At 42.3% G+C, this 19,085-nt stretch overlaps 1 protein-coding gene across 1 annotated transcript in view; it reads left to right on the top strand.

The window, feature by feature from the left end:
* GALM (galactose mutarotase) overlaps window positions 1-19,085 on the top strand; it is a 52,349-nt gene that overhangs the window by 8,625 nt on the left and 24,639 nt on the right. The window contains exons 3-4 of the mRNA XM_014832932.3: window positions 3,939-4,145; window positions 9,597-9,678. Of these exons, the coding sequence (XP_014688418.3) occupies window positions 3,939-4,145; window positions 9,597-9,678 (289 nt within the window). The remainder of the gene's footprint in view (window positions 1-3,938; window positions 4,146-9,596; window positions 9,679-19,085) is intronic.

The raw sequence follows: 19,085 nt of genomic DNA, 5'->3' as shown, positions 1-19,085 counted from the left end.
AAGTGGATCAAAAATAATACTTACCACTTACTGCACAAGATATTTGCATATATGATCTCTTACCCTCACTAGAACCCATATAATCACCAAATGAGAAATCTGAGGCTTGGAAAGGTCACACCACTCCTAAGGTGGGCTGCCTAACCCAAAGCCCTCATTCCTGCGCTACAACTGCTAGTGTCCTCCACAGCCACCGTGGGCGCCCCCAGTGCAGCACACCTTTGTGGATCTGTTGTTAAGTCCCCTCCCCATGCAGTGTGGCGCCACACCCAAACCTCCCCTTCCACTGAAGTGCTTCATGCCTCAAAATTACCTCAGATTCTCCCTAGTTCCCCTTTCCACATTAAAACTCCCATTCCCCAAGTGAATCCCTAGAAAAACAAGGTTAGGAAAGCAAATTGATCAAACAGCTTCTCTGTGAGGTAGGAATGCCTGACCTCCTGCTTCCCAGCTGTGGGGGAGTCTGTGGGTTAACCCCCAGCGACTCTCTTACTAGTCTAATTCCAGGGAGATAATTTTGGTAGTTAACCTTCCTTTAAATTATATCCCTCAGGTTATTTCCTAGAGAGGAGCCAGAGAAGACAGGAACATGTATGGCAGTTAAGGATCACAGTGTTTTCTTCTCTGTCTCTTACTGCCAGCTGTCCTGTGGAAGGAATTTGGTCACTCTCTGCGTCCCCTGTCCCACCAGCTTCCTGTCTCTGGCCTAGAATCAGACTGCCCTGTCAGTTCCCCTTTCCTCCATGACTGGACTCCTCACACCAGGGAGGCGTGAAGTGACACTGTAGCCTCAGTCCTGGCAATATTAGGGCAGAGGATCTCGAACATGCCAGGTCCGTGGACAAACCCCAACCAGAGGAAGTTAGGCTCAGCTCTGTTTGGGCAGGGACCTTCAGCGGAGCCTCAGAACAGCACCTTGTTCCTGCTCCCTCTATTCAGCTGTGGTATTTTCTGTGGTGTTGCCTAACATGTATGCCCTATATGAACATAGCAAGATAGCATACATATCCTTCAGTGCAGTGTGCCTACGGAGCCCCTTCTGTGAACCAGAAAGCATAAGGTGGGGATTCCTGAGACTCCAGAATAGTGAAGGAGCCAGACCCTTACATAAATAACTGTTATAGGAAACAAGCCCCCTAATATAGATGCCACTGGTGTGCTATAGAAACTGGGGAGGTGAGATGTGAACTGCCCTTGAAGATAGGATAGCATTTCATTCAATTAGTGGATATTGGAGAGAATGGCTGTGCAACAGCCCAGAGAGGGGTGGGGAAAGACTTGGAAGGTTCTCATGGATGCATTAGAAACTTTTAAACACTACGTTTTTATATAGTAACATGAGCAGTATCAGGTGAACTTTAAGTTATAGTTGATCTCAACAATTACTGAGTAATTGTTGGTTTGGAGATATGTATTTTTCTATTTATATCAACATATTTTTTTAAAAGATGAAATTTGAATAACCTGATAGGATTAGAAATGGTCTAAGTAGGCCTAGAGATACAAATTTGGACATTTTCAGGAAATTTGAAAACTACAGGGTCAGGGAAATCCTCCCATGAATAGGAATTATATTTTCCGCAGAATTATACTTGTCTGATAAAAGTGGTTTACACGAAAATCTTTCCATTGTGCTCTTTCTCTAAAGGGGAAAAACTAGGTAGCAAGTAAAGAACATTTTATTTCAGGGCTGGCCCGGTGGCGCAGCAGTTAAGTGTGCACGTTCTGCTTTGGCAGCCTGGGGTTCGACGGTTCGGATCCCAGGTATGGACATGGCACCATTTGGCAAGCCATGCTGTGGCAGGTGTCCCACGTATAAAGTAGAGGAAGATGGGCACGGATGTTAGTTCGGGGCCAGCCTTCCTCAGCAAAAAGAGGAGGATTGGTGGCAGATATTAGCTCAGGGCTAATCTTCCTCAAAAGAAATGGAAAAAAGAAAAAGAACATTTTATTTCAAATATTTTGTCCCTAAAATTTTCCATTTGGGAGATTCTTTTTTCTTTGTTTAATCACATATATAATAGGCTATTATAATATAATATTTTAAAGATTTTATTTTTTCCTTTTTCTCCCCAAAGCCCCCGGTACATAGTTGTGTATTTTTAGTTGTGGGTCCTTCTAGTTGTGGCAATATATAGGCTTTATATTTTAAGTCTCTTGAAAGTTCAACATTTCTGTTAGATAATCAGGGTGTAAAATTAATCTTTTACTAAGGTCAGTGAATTTGTTTGAGATACCAGCTGCTTTCCCTGTAGGTGAAGGCAGAGACCTCCATTCCTGCTGGGCTCCCCTTCCTGGCAAAGGCGATGTCAGTGAGAGAGATCCAGGCCTTGCTAGGAGAGGGTGGGCAGAACCTGGCTTCATAGGCCATTCCTGTGGCCCACAGAAGTTATAATCTTTCAAATCTATTTGGAATGGCAGTATTTGGCCTCGACTCTTCTGTTGAAAATGGAGATTCAAACAAAACATTCACTGAAACTAAGATGTGGAACAGTGTAGACTGCCAGGCTTGAGTTTGAACCCTAGCTCTGTCACTAATTATATGTATGACTTTGAACAAGATTTGTTTTTCCCTTTAAACGATGGACCTGAAGTATGAAGGGATTCTACCACTCCCCTCGAATGTGGGAGGTAGAAGTGGGCACGTTAACTCCACTGAACTCAATTTGCTCAACTGTAAAGTGGGGGTAATAATATTAGTTGGAGCTGTATGAAATTGCCAATGTTCAACTGTTTTGACCTACACGGATGGTGATATCTGGTTCAACCAAATCGTTGCCATACAAAATGATTTACGTAAAGCACCGGGTCAGTGACTGGTGAGCACTCAACAAATGGAGGTCTCATGTCTGCGAAAGGCCGCTTCACTAGTGACCCCAGAGCTCCATAAAGGGTCTGGGGGGGTCTCTGGCCACCTCGTCCTCTGAAAGTGTAGAATAAGGGAACAGGCTCAGGGATCAGACCACTTGGTTCACATCTACTGTCTTACTAGCTGTATGACCTGGGACAGGTAGTTTATCCAGAGACAGCCTCAGCTGTCTCATCTTTAAATGAGGAAAATAGTACCTACTTTAGTCAGCTCTAAGACAGATCAGATAGTGTCTGTGAAGTTTCTAGCAAAGTCTCTTGGCTCATAACGGACACTCGATAAATGTTGGTTTTCCCTTCCCCATAAGTGTAATCTTGAGGCCTCTAGGGCAAGGTTGAGAGGAACCACTGTGTTAATCCAAGATTCCTATTTCTATTTCCCAAAGCAAAAAAACTCTTTTAGAAAACTTTTCTTCGTATTTTTCTTGCCACTCTTAGAATCATATTTTCTAGAACAAGAAGAAAACTTCAAGGTCATTTTTCAGCCCCTTTATTTTATGGAAGGGTTCGATGCCCAAAGTCACACAGTGAGCTAGGAACAACCCTGGCCCCCAGACCAGGATTCCTGACTGTGGGCTAGATCTCTTCCTAATGGAACACGTCCTTCTTATTCCTCTAGAATTCTGCCCAGGGAACATAGAGAACCTCAGAGTGTTTTTTATAAATATTAGTAAATAGTAGCCCTCAGGAAGGAAGGGCTAATTTTTTAAGGTTATTTTTTAATATTATTAGCAGATATTGCTGTGTGGCATTTGTCAGAATGGGATGCTAAGATTAAAAAAAAAATCAAAGAAGGGGAAGAAGAAAATCTTGTAGACACATACGTATAAATTTAGGGAAGAAGAGTATGGGGAATGTGAGTAGGTAAAGAGAAAATGATTTTTTTCTCTCAAAAGTGACTTTTCTGTATAAAACAAAATTTTGGAATAATTAAAATCTAAGCTACTAGTCAAACACCTTAATGATTGTATAATCATTTCTCTTCCTAGAATAAGTTGTCTTTAAATATTGAAATGTGGCATTTAGCTTGGGATTGGAATGACTAAACAGCTTTGAAAACACTTTTCTAGGTCCTCTGGACGCCTCAAGTGCTGTCAAATGGTGTCCAGTTCTCTCGGGTCAGTCCAGATGGTGAGGAAGGTTACCCTGGAGAGTTAAAAGTCTGGGTGACATATACCCTGGATGGCGGGGAGCTGGTGGTCAACTATCGAGCCCAGGCCAGTCAGACCACACCGGTCAATCTGACCAACCATTCTTATTTCAACCTGGCCGGCCAGGTAAGTGAACTTACCTCTGCTCTCCTGTGGTGTGCTTTGTGGAATGACCTGGGGGCATAGTGGAGAGACCAACCCAGCATGGAATGAGTCTGGCGGTGGGGTCGCCCCCGTGATGAGAAACAGTTCCCAGCAAAGCATCTGGCTCATAGTAGGTACTCAATAAATGGGAGTTATAGAGAAAGATAGAATGAGTACATTGGACTGCCAAGAGAATTATCTATTTCCCATATGCTCAGACAAGAAACTAGCTATTTTAAGAACTCCCTCTCATCTAACTGTAACATGTGCTTACATTTGCTTCCACTATTCCACTCCTACCTCCAAAAAATTACTTCCAATTAAGGCACTTTCCACCCTTGGATCTTTGGAAATGCGCTTGGCCAGCCCCTTTCGATGCTCCCACTGTGCAGCCCACCCTAAGAGTAGTGAAGAGAAAGTGACAACCCCCTTTAGGTAGTCCTCCCTAAACTACCTCATTCCCACCTATGGTAATGTCTTAGCTTGTTGAGGAGGCTATTATATGAGACCAAATGAAAAGCTTAGCTAAATTCTGTAGATTATATCTATTACTTCCTCCTCTTCTGAACTCATCATTGATACTTGAATCACTTTGGCATGATTTCCTACCACAAGATGATGTTCATAGCCAACTAGTAATATCTTTCATTTTTATAGTCTTTTAGGAGTTTGCTGATTTTTTTCTGAGATCTTTTTAAATAGCATGAGGTAATTGATTCTTATATAATTTCCAAGGTTCTCCCTTTAAAAATAAGAAAGATGGCTCTTCACTTCCTTATCTTCAGAAACTTCTGCCATCCCTCTTGAGATCTTAAAGACAAACCAAAAAACAAAAACAAAAACAAACCTGCCCAGCCATAAGAGCCTCTTCAGTAATGTGCATAAAAGACCTTACTTTTTTTTTTTTCTAAAGATTGGCACCTGAGCTAACAACTGTTGCCAATCTTCTTTTTTTTTTTTCTGCTTTTTTTCCCCCAATTCCCCCGGTACATAGTTGTATTTTTTTTTCAGTTGTGAGTCCTTCTATTTGTGGCATGTGGGACGCTGCCTCAGCGTGGCTTGACAAGCGGTGCCATGTCCATGCCCAGGATCGAACTGGTGAAACCCCGCCCGCCAAAGCTGAGCGTATGAACTTAACCACTTGGCATGGGGCCAGCCCCAAGACCTTACTTTTTAAAATAAGTTCAGAAAGAAACTTGACAGAAATAGGACAAAATATTAATGGTTGTATATAAGTAGTAGATCACGCTGATTTTCTCACTATTTTCCACATTTTTGTATACTTAGGACGTTCTATTTTATTTCCGGGGTGGTGGTCTAAAGGAATAGATTCAGAAATAGAAGTAGAAATCCTGCGTGAAGTCTTACCCCTGCAGTTGTGTTCCAATGAAGGAGACAAAATGGAAATGTAAGCTTCACTAAAGCTCTTTCCATTCACTTGGCAGGAGGACCCTCCTGACCAGAATTTTCCACCGTTCCAATTCTACAGGGACCTGGAGTGACAGAAATTTCTGAATTTCTTTCCAGAGGCTGAATAGTTTCCCATATCACAGACCCCACCCAGAAGGGTGGTCAGTGTCAACTCCCTTCTATATGCTGCCTCAGTAAGAGAAGCCAAATCTACAGCCTCTAGCTTCAGGGCTGAGGGTGTGCGGGGCCCACAAACCTTTTGGAGCACTCAAGTAAGAATGGATGGAGAGGGGCTGGCCGCGTGGCTGAGTGGTTGGATCCTCGCGCTCCGCTTCCGCGGCCCAGGGTTTTGCCAGTTCCAATCCTGGGCGCGGACATCGCACTGCTCATCAAGCCATCCTGAGGGGGCATCGCACATGCTACACCTAGAAGGGCCCACAACTGAAAAATACACAAGTATGTACCAGGGGGCTTTGGGGAGAAAAAGGAAAAATAAAATCTTTAAGAATGGATGGAGAGTCACTAGGCCTGGGGTCAAGGGGTCTCTGTATTTTCAGAACATCTCTTGCCCTACCTAGAAAAGCATTATCATATGTCTTAAACTCTCCTCAGGGAATTAGCTCAAAACTTGATCTTTAAAGTAGTCAGCTCATCTTATATATTTTCTTTCTTTTATTTGTTTTTTAAACTTAATGAACAGTATTTCTGTTCTACTTGGGGCCACACTTTGACTCATCACTTCTAAGTTTGAGTGTTGGAGGCCTGGGGAGGAAGGGAGAACTCTTTTTCAAAGAATGGAAAAGGTATGTAGGTTGCAGGTTGGTTGGGGTTTTTTTTGGCTGTTCCTTCTTTATCTAACATAAAACTGGGAAAATTTTTTTTTTATTGAAACTTTACTTAAAGAGCTATGAAAGCAGGCCTGGGGGAGTTTTGAGATGTGGTTCTTGTATGTATGGTATGTGGGTAGGTGTGTCATCAAGGACCCAGGTTCTTCCTTCTTTTCATTCTGCTTCTTCAATGTTTTGTCTTTTGTCTTCAGGCTTGTCCCCTCATGGTCACAAGATGGTTGCCACAAAGCTCCAGGAATCACCTCTTCGTATAGTCATATCCAGAGAGAAAAAAGGATCTATTCCTTTTTTCACATCTCTCATGTTCCATTTTTAAGAACAAGCAAAACTTTTCCCAGAAGCTCCGCCAGCAGACTTTCCCTCACATTTCATTGGCCAGAAGTGTGTCTTATGCCCTGCCTAACCCAATCACCAGCAAGGGAATTAGACCACCATGATTAGCTTGGACCAATCAAAATTTGTCCTTTCGGGCCAGGGAAGGGGTCCTTTCCCTGAATATATGGCCTCTGCATAGGATAAATCAACAAGTCAGTGTTCTGCCAGGGGAAAGGGAGGGCACTGATAAAGAAGTTGATATGGGTTTTGAGTAGTAACCAATAGTGTCTGTTATATCCTACTAGAGGTGATAAGAGCTGAATTAAGGCAGTGGTAGTGGCAATGCACAAAAAAGTCTTTAAAGCCCCATGCAAGCCACAATGAGCTCTATAAATGGTTAATGTCACAAACCAGTTGCAGCCAAACAAAGTTAACCAAAATAAACACTGAACTCAGAGATGGGCCTCAAATTCTGTTTGTGAATCAGCATTTCTTGCCAAGTTTTCATCAGCCTGGAAAGGAAATGAATCCAACAGTAATATTCCACCAGAGGAGATCATTGCATTATTCCGGGTCAGAAGAGTCATAAAATGAAGCCTGCTTCTCGATAATGAAGGAATGTTAGTGCCAGTTACTGACCCGACGACCGGGGAGAGAGTGGGTGCCTAAGCAACGTTCCTTTCCTTCTTCTCCCAGGCTTCTTCCTAACATCTCAGACTCAGTTTATTTGGTGTGTGATTTTCTTATTGAATCGTTTTCTTCCTGCCCTAGTGCTAAAAAACAAACAGAAAAAGGAAGTTCCTAAGCAGCTTTATTCATAATAGTAAAAAATTGGGAACAACCCAAAAGCACATCAACAGGAGAATGGATAAACAGACTGTGATATAGTCCTACAGAGGAATCAACCTTAAACTGAGCATTGAACAGAGAGAGCCGAGGAAACAGTTGCAAATTCTCTTCCCTCGTCTCTGCTCCCATTAGTCCCAGAGGCCTCTACCCTGAGGCATGAGAGGATGGCAGTAGGGAGAGCCCACAGGAGAGAGACCGGTCTGGTCTAAACTACTCTGGGCAGGGGTGCAGGCCTCTTCCATTTTGGACCTGCCTTCCCGGGTCAGAACAGGGACCAAACAAGTGACTAATGGAGAGCGTGGGCGGAGGAGTGGCCTCTGCCCCAGCCTTGACGTCCACCTACTCCTACGCCTGCCCAGCTTGTACTCGCTGGGGGAATACAAAAGAATCATAGTTCTTCAGAAACAGAGCCTCTTAGTAGTGTGGTAAACCAATTTCTGTCATGTTTAGACATAGATTCTCATGGTCTTTACCATCTTTGCCTTTCTCCTCATGACGACTCCATTTGATTGTGGGGGCCTGAGTCTTTCTGTCTGTAGAGTCTATTTCCAGTTAACCCATAGTGCTCTGCCTCTCTCTGCTTACTTCTCAGGAACCCTGCAGAGCCTTCAGTTTGGCTTAGCTTAGGGTTTCTCAACCTCTGCACTATTGACATTTGGGGCCAGATAGTTCCTCATTGTGGGGGTGGGGAGGCTGTCTTGTGCTTTGGCGGGTGTTTCGTAGAATCCCTGGCCTCTCCCCACTACTGCTTCCATCATAGCATCAATGCCCCCGGCCATGACAATCAAAAATGTCTGCAGACGTTGTCAAATTTTGCCCCATGAAGCAAAATCATCCCCAGTTGAGAACCACTGGCTTAGATTATTTTTGAGCATTCACTAAGGCAAAGCCCTCACCTGGTTCTCCTTCCATATCTTCTGCTGTGAAGCTTTAAAATATACTCCTATTAAAATATAATCCTTTCTATTGGAAACATACAAGTGTATTGTCCAGTTTGCAAGCAGCATAACACATCTTCACTCAACTGTTCCTCGCAAGAACCCTACAAAAGATGGAGGCATCATCAGCCCAATTTTACACCAAAGGAAATGAGATTCTAGGTTAAGTGATTTCCCTGCGGCCACTCATTGAGAGCCAGAACTAGACCCCAGGCCTCCTGACCACTGACCAGTGCTTTGTGTACCAGCCTTTGACTCCCCATGACGGGCAGGCTGCATCTTTATGGAGTGGGTGGGAAAACTCTCAAGAGCATGGACTCCAGTTCTGACTCCCAGGCTTCTGTCATATAGCAAGGAGTGGGTCCTCTTGCGGGGAGCTGTGCCAGAGACGGGGTGACATGTCCCACTTCTAGCGAGCCGGGAGGCCATGCCTTGGCCATCCAGCACCTGTGTGTTACAGGTCACCAACACTTGTTCTGTTTGCCTGGCAAGTGAGGAGAGTGGAAGAAACTTCTCTCCCAATAGGCTGAAATCCAAAAAGCTTTCAGAGCCAGCCCTGATGACCTAGTGGTTAAAATTCAGCTCACTCTGCTTAGGTGGTTCCTGGGAGCAGAACCACACCACTCAGCTGTCAGCAGCCATGCTGTGGCGGCAGCTCATATGGAAGAACTGGAAGGACTTACCACCATAATATACAACTATATACTGGGGCTTTGGGGAGAAAAAAAAAAAGGAAGATTTGCAACAGATGTTAGCTCAGGGCCAATCTTTCCCAGCAAAAGGCTTTCAAACCACTGTTGTCTCTGACTTTTCGCCTTCATAATTCTGTTTAGAAAAGAAAATTCATGCTGGGGTCATGCTTGAAACCTTCTTCCAAATGTATCAGCTGCTCTTTTGAGGCCCTATCTACTTACACTTAAGTGAACATAGTAATCATCACTGTAGGTCAAATGAGATTTCTGAAGTTTTTGTCAATGCCTGAAAACATTTCTGCAAGAGACGTTATAAAGCAAATATGTAAAATAAGACTGAGCATTAAATCTTCTTTTCTTTCTCTTTTTTTTCCCTCCCAGGGTTCCCCGAATATATATGACCATGAAGTTACAATAGAAGCTGATGCTTTTTTGCCTGTGGATGAAACCCTGATTCCTACAGGTTGGTGAATTTAAACTTTTTGTGGGAATGCAGACCCAGGCTATAATTTGAGGACACTGAAACTTCATTCACCTAAATTTATTCTCCCTATTGGCCTGCCAAAATGCCTAGGATTACCATGATTAGTCATTTATTTTGGTTAAGGTTGGGTGACCATACAATTAAACACCCAAACCAGGACACTTTTGAGAAGGGGATGCTGTTAATAATTAAGCTAGGGCAACAGGCGTAAACTAGGATGGTCCCAAGCAAACTGGGTCATATGGTCATCCTAGCTGAGCCTAAGACTCCAAAAGTTCTCCACTAAAATGTAAATCTGTTACACCTTAGCAGAGATAAGTTGATCTAAACATTACCTCACAAATGTAGAACACTGATAGAATGTGATGTGGTTTTTCTTTTTTCTGTTGTTTTATTGGTCGAAGAATTAAAATTTTTTATGATGGTACTTTAGGCACACCTGTTGGTTCTTTTTTTAAAAATTATTTTATTGAGGTCACATTGGTTTGTAACATTGTATGAATTTCAGGTGTACATTATTATATTTTAGCTTCTGTACAAACTGCCTCGTGCTCACTGCCAGCAGTCTAGTTTTTATCCATCACCATATGTATGTGCCCCTTGACCCCTTTCACCCTCCCCCTCCCCCTTGGCCTCTGGTAACCACCAATCCGTCCTCCTTATCTATGTGTTTGTTTGTGTATCTTCTACATATGAGTGAAATCATACAGTATTTGTCTTTCTCTGTCTGACTTATTTTGCTTAGCATAATACCCTCAAGGTCAATCCGTGTTGTCGCAAATGGCATGATTTTGTCTTTTTTCATTTTATTTATTTATTTTGAGGAAGATTAGTCCTGAGCTAACTGCTGCCAGTCCTCCTCTTTTTGCTGAGGAAGACTGGCCCTGAGCTAACATTCGTGCCCATCTTCCTCTACTTTATATGTGGGACACCTACCACAGCATGGTATGACAAGCAGTGCCATGTCCACACCCGGGATCCGAATCGGTGAACCCTAGGCCACCAAAGTGGAACGTGCATCTGAATCGGCGAACCCCAGGCCACCAAAGTGGAACGTGCAAACTTAACTGCTGTGCCACTGGGCTGGCCCCAAGATTTTGTCTTTTTTTTTATGGCTGAGTAGTATTTTGTTGTGTGTGTGTATATATATACACCACATCTTCTTCATCCATTCACCTGTTGATGGGCAGTTGGGTTGCTTCCAAGTCTTGGCTATTGTGAGTCATGTTGCAGTGAACATAGGGGTGCATGTATCTTTTTGAATTAGTGTTTTCATGTTCTTTGGATAAACACCCAGATGTTGATCTGGCTGTTCCACTTCTGGGTATTTATCCAAATGACGTGGTGTTTGATAGAAGGGGAAAGGACAGGATGAGTTGTACTCTGAGGAGGACAAATATAGATACGTCACCTCTGAGACACAGTTAGGAGGTGGGATGGAATGGGGAGTCCAGAGTATCAAGAGGGAAGGTGAGGTGTTGCCAAAGGCAAACTTCATGGGTTTGAGAATGTGTGTGTATATGCACAGGCGCGCGCGCGTCTCCTAGATTAACTGGATTAAGGTCATCTTGATTATTATTATTTTGGATCCAAAGTACTGTGGTTCAAACATGCAAATCCATAGAGATAGGAAGTAGATTAGTGGGTTGTCAGGGGCTGGGAGCAGAGGAGAATAGCGAGTGACAATGGGTATGAGATTTCAGTGATGAAAGATGATGCAATTAGATAGTGGTGATGGTTGCACCAACCTTGTAAATACTCTAAACGCCACTGAGTTTTGCACTATAAAAGAGTGAATTTTATGGTGTGTGAATTATATCTCAATTTTAAAAAAGAAAGAAAGAACCTTGGTTCATATGTTATCTCCAGGATTGAGTAGTGTAGTCTTGTACTAGATTGTAGGTGCACCCCGTCTGTCTCCAGGGGACAGATGGATGACAGCAAGATGACTGGCAGAGGTGCTGTTATTTGTAGCACTTCATGGAAATTAACTTGAAGTAATTACCCCAAAGCAGTAGGTCATGTTCTTATTGGGATTTCATCACAGTCAGAGATCAGGTGAGTGTAGAAGGCAGTCAAAGAAAACTGAAGTAAACAAAAGTAGAGGATAAAGGGAAGGAAGAGCAGAAATCTAGAAAGACACAAACACTTTTGCATCAGCTCCTCTTCCCCTAGGAGGAAGGGCCACCCTCGTGCTGCCCCTTGGCCAGTCAAGGTCTCTGCCTGTGTCTGACAGCGACTTCTCTGAGGCGTTACCTCATAGCTCCTTGTCAGATTGCACATGTCCTGTGTTCCATTCTCTCAGGCCTCTGTTCAGGGCTCCAGCCCTCCATAAGCCCATCTGCTACAGCAGGTCAGGAAGGCCCTTCCCTTCCTTTCCCACCCCCTGTAAGGGTGCTTCTACTTTAACTGTCCCCTCTGTGCCACTAATGAGCTTAGAATGATAGAATATGAGCAATTAGAAGCCAAGGCTACCATCTTAACCAAGTAATCAAAGTTTACATTACCAGTAATAAGACATATTGACACATCCTCCTCATATGATGCACTGAAAAGGCACATCGCGTGTGTGCTGTTCTGTCAAAAATGCATAACCTCAATCCGTTCAGGAGAAATCATCTCATGAACCCAATTGAGGGGATAGTCTACAAATAATTGACCAGTACTCTTCAGTAATGTCAAGATCATGACAGACAAAGACTAAAGCATGGTCACAGAGGAGACTAAGGACATAGGACAACACAATGCAGTGTGGGATCCCAGGTTGGATCACGAGCCAGGAAAAGGGCATTAGTGGGAACACTGGTGAAATTCTAATGCAGTGTGTGGCTTTGTTAATAGTATTGTTCCAATATTAATTTCTTAGTTGTGATCATTGTACCATGGTCACGTAAGGTGTTAACATTAAAGAAAGGTAGTGGAAGGATACACAGAGATAAACTATTTTTGCCACCTTTCTATAAGTCTAAAATTGTTTCAGAATAAAAAGAAAAAAGCCCAGGGCTGCAAGTAAGATATTACTTTAAGTTTACTGGACACCTGCCTTATTTAGGTAAGGGCTTTTGTTTTATTTTGGCCTCTTTAAAAAAATGAAGTTGTGTTTATGGCTGCTACTTCAAAATTTTTAACAGGAAAAGGGTAAGAATGTGAGCCTGCGTGCTAAACAGGAACTTCAGTTAACAGCAGAAATTAGAAACTCCCATTAATATAGTGACTACAATACTAATTAGAATAATAGTGAGAAATCAAGATAAATGGATTAAAATTTTTAGCATCACAGTGTTGAATATTTTCCTGGCTCCCGGCCGGGTTTAAAGGCTTTTATCTTTGTCTTGGTAATATGTGTCATCTTCTGATATTGGCATGGCTCAGTGGATGGCCATGAGTAAGCTGGCCCATCTTGTCCTAGATGCAGGATTATTGCATTAGAACTATATGCTGTGAACTGCAAGGAAAAAATAGTGGTGGCTGCTGTTTTGTGACTGATAAGGAAGAAGATGAACTAAGTAGCTTATAAGTGGAGGTGATGAAATAAATGCGTGTTTATTTGTGTATATTTATAAAATCTTATGCTATCCTATTGAGATTTGATCAAATGAAAATCTCAAAAATGCGTGATTCATGCCATGTAAAGATTATTTGTCATAATTGTAAGAGAGAATTGAGGCAAAGCACTGTGGAGCTTAAAATGCAATCTAATGGACTGCATAAAGCTCAGTTTCATCTCAGTTCTGCACCCACAGTAGGTGGTTTTGGGATCCAGTTCTATCCTCTATACTGATATTGAACACCTGTGGAATTGAGTAGGCTGTTAAGAGCTCTGGACTCTGGGAGACAAGAGCCCTGGTTCTGGTCTTGGCTTTGCTGTTGACTAGCAAGGGAACATTCACTGTACACATAATACTTTAACATTTAACCTCGATAGACTCTCATTTCCTTTTCTACAAACAGGAGGGATGCTGAACTCAATCAGATTTGGACCAGTAAATTTTCTTTAAAAAACAATTGGAGACTTATATGGGGTTGCCCAGCTTTTCATTTTGCCAAGTTTAAAAGCTATCATAAATATAGGGCTATTAAAACTAATTGGAAATGTATGTTCATTATATTTCAATACAATTTTTTAAAAAAACTAATTGGGATTATAATGAGGAACAGAGATAAATACACAACGCTTATTTTTTTAAAACCCAAACTGCCATTTATAATCACCATCTTTTCATAAAAGAAAGAACATTTGATACCGTAAAAGTGGGGAAAACTTAATCTCAGAATGAAAACCAAGCCTTTGTATGGAATTCATCTTGCTTTTTAAAGAAATGTGATAGTGGATTATCCAAATATTTCTCAGTTTTCTGGGGACCAATAAAATTTCATCATGGACTAATGATTGAGAACCAATATTTGTCTGTAAGATAGGTCACTTGTTGTCCTTACATTCTATGATTCTTCGAGGCTGCTATTATAACATTTTACTGCTATTTCCACCACCCTTCAAATTCATTAGAACTCTATCATGAAAGTAAATAAGTTGCAATAACTTCAGCACTCATGAAAAATTTTGTAATTCTCTTTTACCTTTCCATGCATTAGCCAGTGCTACACAGATTATATCTGTTGGCCCAATGACATTTAAACTAAAATTATAGGGTTTTTTTTTTTTTTGCTTCCTCCTTTCTCAAAAATGCTTAAGAAACAAGCTAATTGTATGATTCCTTTGGAACTTCTTCAAGAAATGAGTGGTAACTGCTACTGTGCACTTCAGTGATATAAAAATTCACGTCTGGCCCACTTTCAGCCAAGGAAAAGTCTTTGGAAGCCCAGATTTCATCTCTTAACATTGAGCAAAAGGCTTAATTCTGAGACCAGTCCAAAGGGCCTGCCCATCATTTGGTCATTTGGAAATGCCTCCCCTATGCTGCTGGGCTCTCCAGGAGTTGACAGTCTGGTGGAGGAGTCAGCCAGAATATTATTCATTAACCTGGAAAATGTCCGGATAGATAAAACTAGGAGACTTGGTACAGAGGAGAAGCACTGCCTGGGGGCTCCCAGTTAGAGGAGCTGAGAGTTAAATAAAACCTGTAAGACCAAGTAGAATTTTGCCAGGCAGGGAGGAGGAGAAAGGTCTTCTGGATAGAGAGGAACAAGAATGGGCAGCACAAGAAACAGCAGGGCTATCCCCAGGGAAGTGCTGAGCTTCTGAAGCATTTGAGGGATGCTTTGGCAGGCAGAAAATGGATGGGTCTGGAGAGGTTGGCTGGGGCCATGTCAGATCTGGTATGCCTGCAATCCCTGCAGTGGCCCTGGAGGACCCGAGGCTGGCCTGGAGTTCCAGGCTGATCCACATGGGCAGACTCACAGTGTGCCTGAGTCCAGTCTCAAACTTCTGGTTATTCAGCCAGAACCGGACTGAACCACACGGCCACTTCTTTGAGACGTGCTGTAAAACACCTGTTAGAGCAGCCACACTTTGTTCTGGGAATTGATATGCACTATCTAGAGATTGTGGTTATGTTGAATTGCTTATCTGTGAGATGAGGTGAAGCTTTATGATAATAACAGCTAGTATTTCAGAGAGGACTTTATAAACAAATAAGTAATCCACACCACAACCCTATAAGGTAGGTTCTGTTCATTTTTCTTATTTAATGGATGTGGAAACTGTAGTACAAGGAGTTTAAGTAACTTACTGAGGATCACCCAGTTAGCAAGTGGTGGAAAGCTGGGATTCAAACCTAGGTGGTCTGCTACTGAAATTCAGGCTCTTAACGAGACGAATACTCTACAGACCTTACAGTGTGGTTAGATATCAAGAAGCGTTCTAGCGGGAGGGGAAGAGAAAGAAGGAAGAGAGGAAAGAAAGAAAAGTGTTAATTTCTTGACTATATGGTAAGCTAAGATGACCATATAGTCAAGAAACGGGAAGTAAGCTAGAAAAAGAAAAGTGTTCGACAATTGTCAGTTCTCATTTCTTTTGCCACTTTTTGTCCAGGTAGCCTCACAGCTTCCCTCACTGTTTTCCTCCCTGTTTCTCCTTTTCAATTTATTTCTACTTTTCTGTAAAGAAAACAGAAAACCAAATTTGTTCAAATTATATTAAAAAAAGAGGGGCAAAAATGAAAGAAAGAGATCTAAGAGGATTTCTTGAAATTAAAGAGTATGAATTTAAGTGTCTGGCCTTGTTAGACTGACGAGGAAGGGAATGTAGAAAAGGAACAACTCCAAAACAGTCTAATTAAAGTTCGAAATTATTCTCTGTAGCCTTCAGTAACCTTGGAGGTCATTGGTCTGTTGCAACATAGTACGGTGTTTGGTGACACATCCCTTGTCTTATCTTGCTGGTTCTTGGTTTTCTCATCTGCAAAGTCTTGTTATGATCAAGTTATTGTTGAAGGCTCACTTTCTTTAAGTATGCACATTGGTCGTCTCTGTTGAAGATGATAGGGAAGTCACCTTCCATAGGAAATTCGCAAACGTAGTAAAAGAAAATCTTTACCATTTACCAGGGCAGCTTTCAGTTATCTGAAATATCACTAATGGAGAGATGCTTCATTTAACCAGCAGGATGCCGAGTATTGGATAATTGTTCTACACCTTTTTGCTCTCCCTGGCTTTCCCCAAGCCTGCTGCTTGGTCATGGAGAAGCCCTGCAGAGGCTGGCAGTAAACTTTGTTCTCCTTGCAAATGAATGGCTTTTATTCCATAAATCCATTTTGCTTTCCACCTCAAATCCTTGTTTGTGTATTTGTTTTTAAAAATCTCTCTTCTGAGAGTCATAAAAATCCTCATTATTTTTACTCGGAGCTCCTGGAGAGCAAAGTCTCTCTTATCATCATTGTACCAAAAAACAAACCAAGAACTCCTTAACTGTACCCATTGTCACAAGAACAGAGAACAACTAAACCATGGCTGAAAAAGTGGTTCGTTCATGCAGGAGAATTTGTGGTGGATTTGGAAGAAGCTCTTTAACCATGAGGCCTTTTATCAGATCATCTACATTCCTGAATTCTGTATGGGTTTGTCCCCGACGCTTAATCTGAAAAATTGCAATTTCTATAGCTTCATTTGGTCAGTCTCCTATTGACTTTCAGCCAAGTCCCCTAGGCTGGCTTCTAAGCTGTATCTTTCTGTGATACAAAGATATTTAATAATCCCATGCTCCTGCCTTTTGTGGCTATTAATTTATACTTATATTTGTTTTTCAACTCCTTTTTGTTTGTCCTTCATAAAAGCTGTAACCTGAGCTATTCTGGAGGGAAATGCTGATGCGGATCTAAACTTTCGGGGTATTTTTCACCTTGGTTACAGACACTCGGTAAATAATTTCTCAGGTGATGGGAAAACCCATTGTCATGAGAAAGTAGCACGTATTTTACAGTAGCTGTAAGACTGTGGCCATGGTACTCAGTAAAAAGGGACCTTCCCCCTGTGTGTGTTTGGGAGAGGGGGGAAGGCCTGTCCTCCATTGTGTTTATCGCAGGCTTACTGATAGGGCGTTATCACAGAGCAAGGAAAGGAGTGCCTTGGCATACAGTTTCAGGAGCCAAGGCAAGTTCAATGTGATGAAATCCCTTCGTCTTAAACTTGTAGGCCCATTTAGGCCTCTTCCCCAGGCATAGCCTGCAGGCCTCCAGCAGCCTTGGGTACCTGTTTTGCTCCTTCCTTTCTTCCTGTTGGCAGTTTTTGGGGGCATATAAAATGTCTTCAGCCCTTTCAGCCAGTAAAGCATGGAAGACAATAGCCTGTATTATGTGGCTTCTTCATACTTCCCCTTTCCCTGCTCTCCTGTTAAAAGGCTGTCCCTTTCCAAAGGCCCAGTGGAAATGCCTCAGCAAGTGTGAGGGTATCAGAAGTCTTCAGAGGAGCCCATTCAAGTAATTTAAAGTCACCCTCATTTTCCCCATTGGAAATTTCTGCCATCATCAGCCCTGGAAACTTCCTAATACAGGCAAGTAGTATCCCTGAGTTGTTAGGCTGGAAGACTCCAGCATCTTTGCTCTTCTTCTGGAAAAAAAAAAAAGAAAGTATTTTGAGTAAAAGAAGAGAATCCATCACCTAGCTTCTGAAGCTACTGCTCTGAATGAATTTCCGGGCACTTCGGAGTCACCACATAGTGTTTTGAGCACATGGTCCTTGCTCACAGGCGCTTCTCTCCTGGGCCACAGCTGTACCAACAGAAGGCCTCTGCAAGGCTGAGAGCTTGTTTCACCCATAGACCAGGAGCAGAGTTTGCAGCCAAGCTGTCAAGGCTGTGTTTGCATATCAGCAGTTAGCATATCTTTTCTTCTTCTGAGCAATTGCTTTCCCACTAAAAAAAAAAAAACAAACAGCCCATAAAGCATTTGCTGCTACATAGGATGGGTGCACACTCTGTTAGTGGGGCATCTTCACTTCAGGTCCTCTTGAGGGTGTTTTTATGTTTGTTGTTGTCAGAAGTATATTTTCTCAGAAGAGGAGCTCCTGGAAGCTGTCCACCAGGAAGGAACAGGTAGGTATATAACGATGTCCACAGAGAGAGAACACTCCAGTGCCGGGTCTCTGTCCTAACACATCAGGCATGTAGCTTCGGGACCTGAGTCTAGTGTCCTGCCCTATGGCAACAAGAGGAAATGGGTCCCTGGTGCCCTGCTCAGGTACTAAGCCAGTTAATGTGAGCAGGTGAGAAAATTCAATCCTTCTGTTTCTCTAGGGATTAATTCATTCCCGGGGTTGTAAATATTACGTTTCACCCTTTCGCCTTACAGAACTGTGAGACTTGGAGGCGATCTGGGCAACCCGCCCAGCAAGACATTATGATGTATACAACACAGTGTGGAACTGAGCCTGTGTCTTAAAGACTTTTACAGCACATAGCTTTTTTTTTTTTGCTGCTGCTGCTCTTTATTTGCAGTAGTGGATCAGGAATTAAGAAAGCAAAAATGAATGCTTTGACTAGATCTTTTCCTCGTAAAATCCCATCTTATTCTTTTCCTTGAGAAAACATCACTTTTATTTTTATAAAAATTTGCCCAATCCGTTTTGTCCCCCCAGCCCATCTGCGTTCACTTACTGTTCTTGCTGCTGTCTGTTTTTGAAAGCTCCTTCTAAAATTACATGAAAGCAACCCCATTTTTACAAAATTAGAATTCTGGTAGGAGAGGCTTACCACAAAGGCTGTGGAGAGAGGCCCAGCAAGACCTTTATGTTTTATTTCAACCTCCCTGGGTTCAACCTACAATTCAGTCAATTTTATAATTACTTCCCTAGGGCAGGTCTAAGTCTCTGCCCTAGCGAAATAACAGATTCCAAAGTCGTCTTCTGGGTCATAGATGGTGCAAACGAAGACTGTTTTGATTCTACATGTTTTAATCTTTCGGGAGCTTCTTACAGAAAATTCCTTTAGATTT

This window comes from Equus asinus, chromosome 6, assembly GCF_041296235.1.
Source record: "Equus asinus isolate D_3611 breed Donkey chromosome 6, EquAss-T2T_v2, whole genome shotgun sequence".
Lineage (NCBI taxonomy): Eukaryota > Metazoa > Chordata > Mammalia > Perissodactyla > Equidae > Equus > Equus asinus.
The sequence above is the reverse complement of the archived record's forward strand: the minus strand, read 5'-3'. Positions and strand labels throughout refer to the sequence as shown.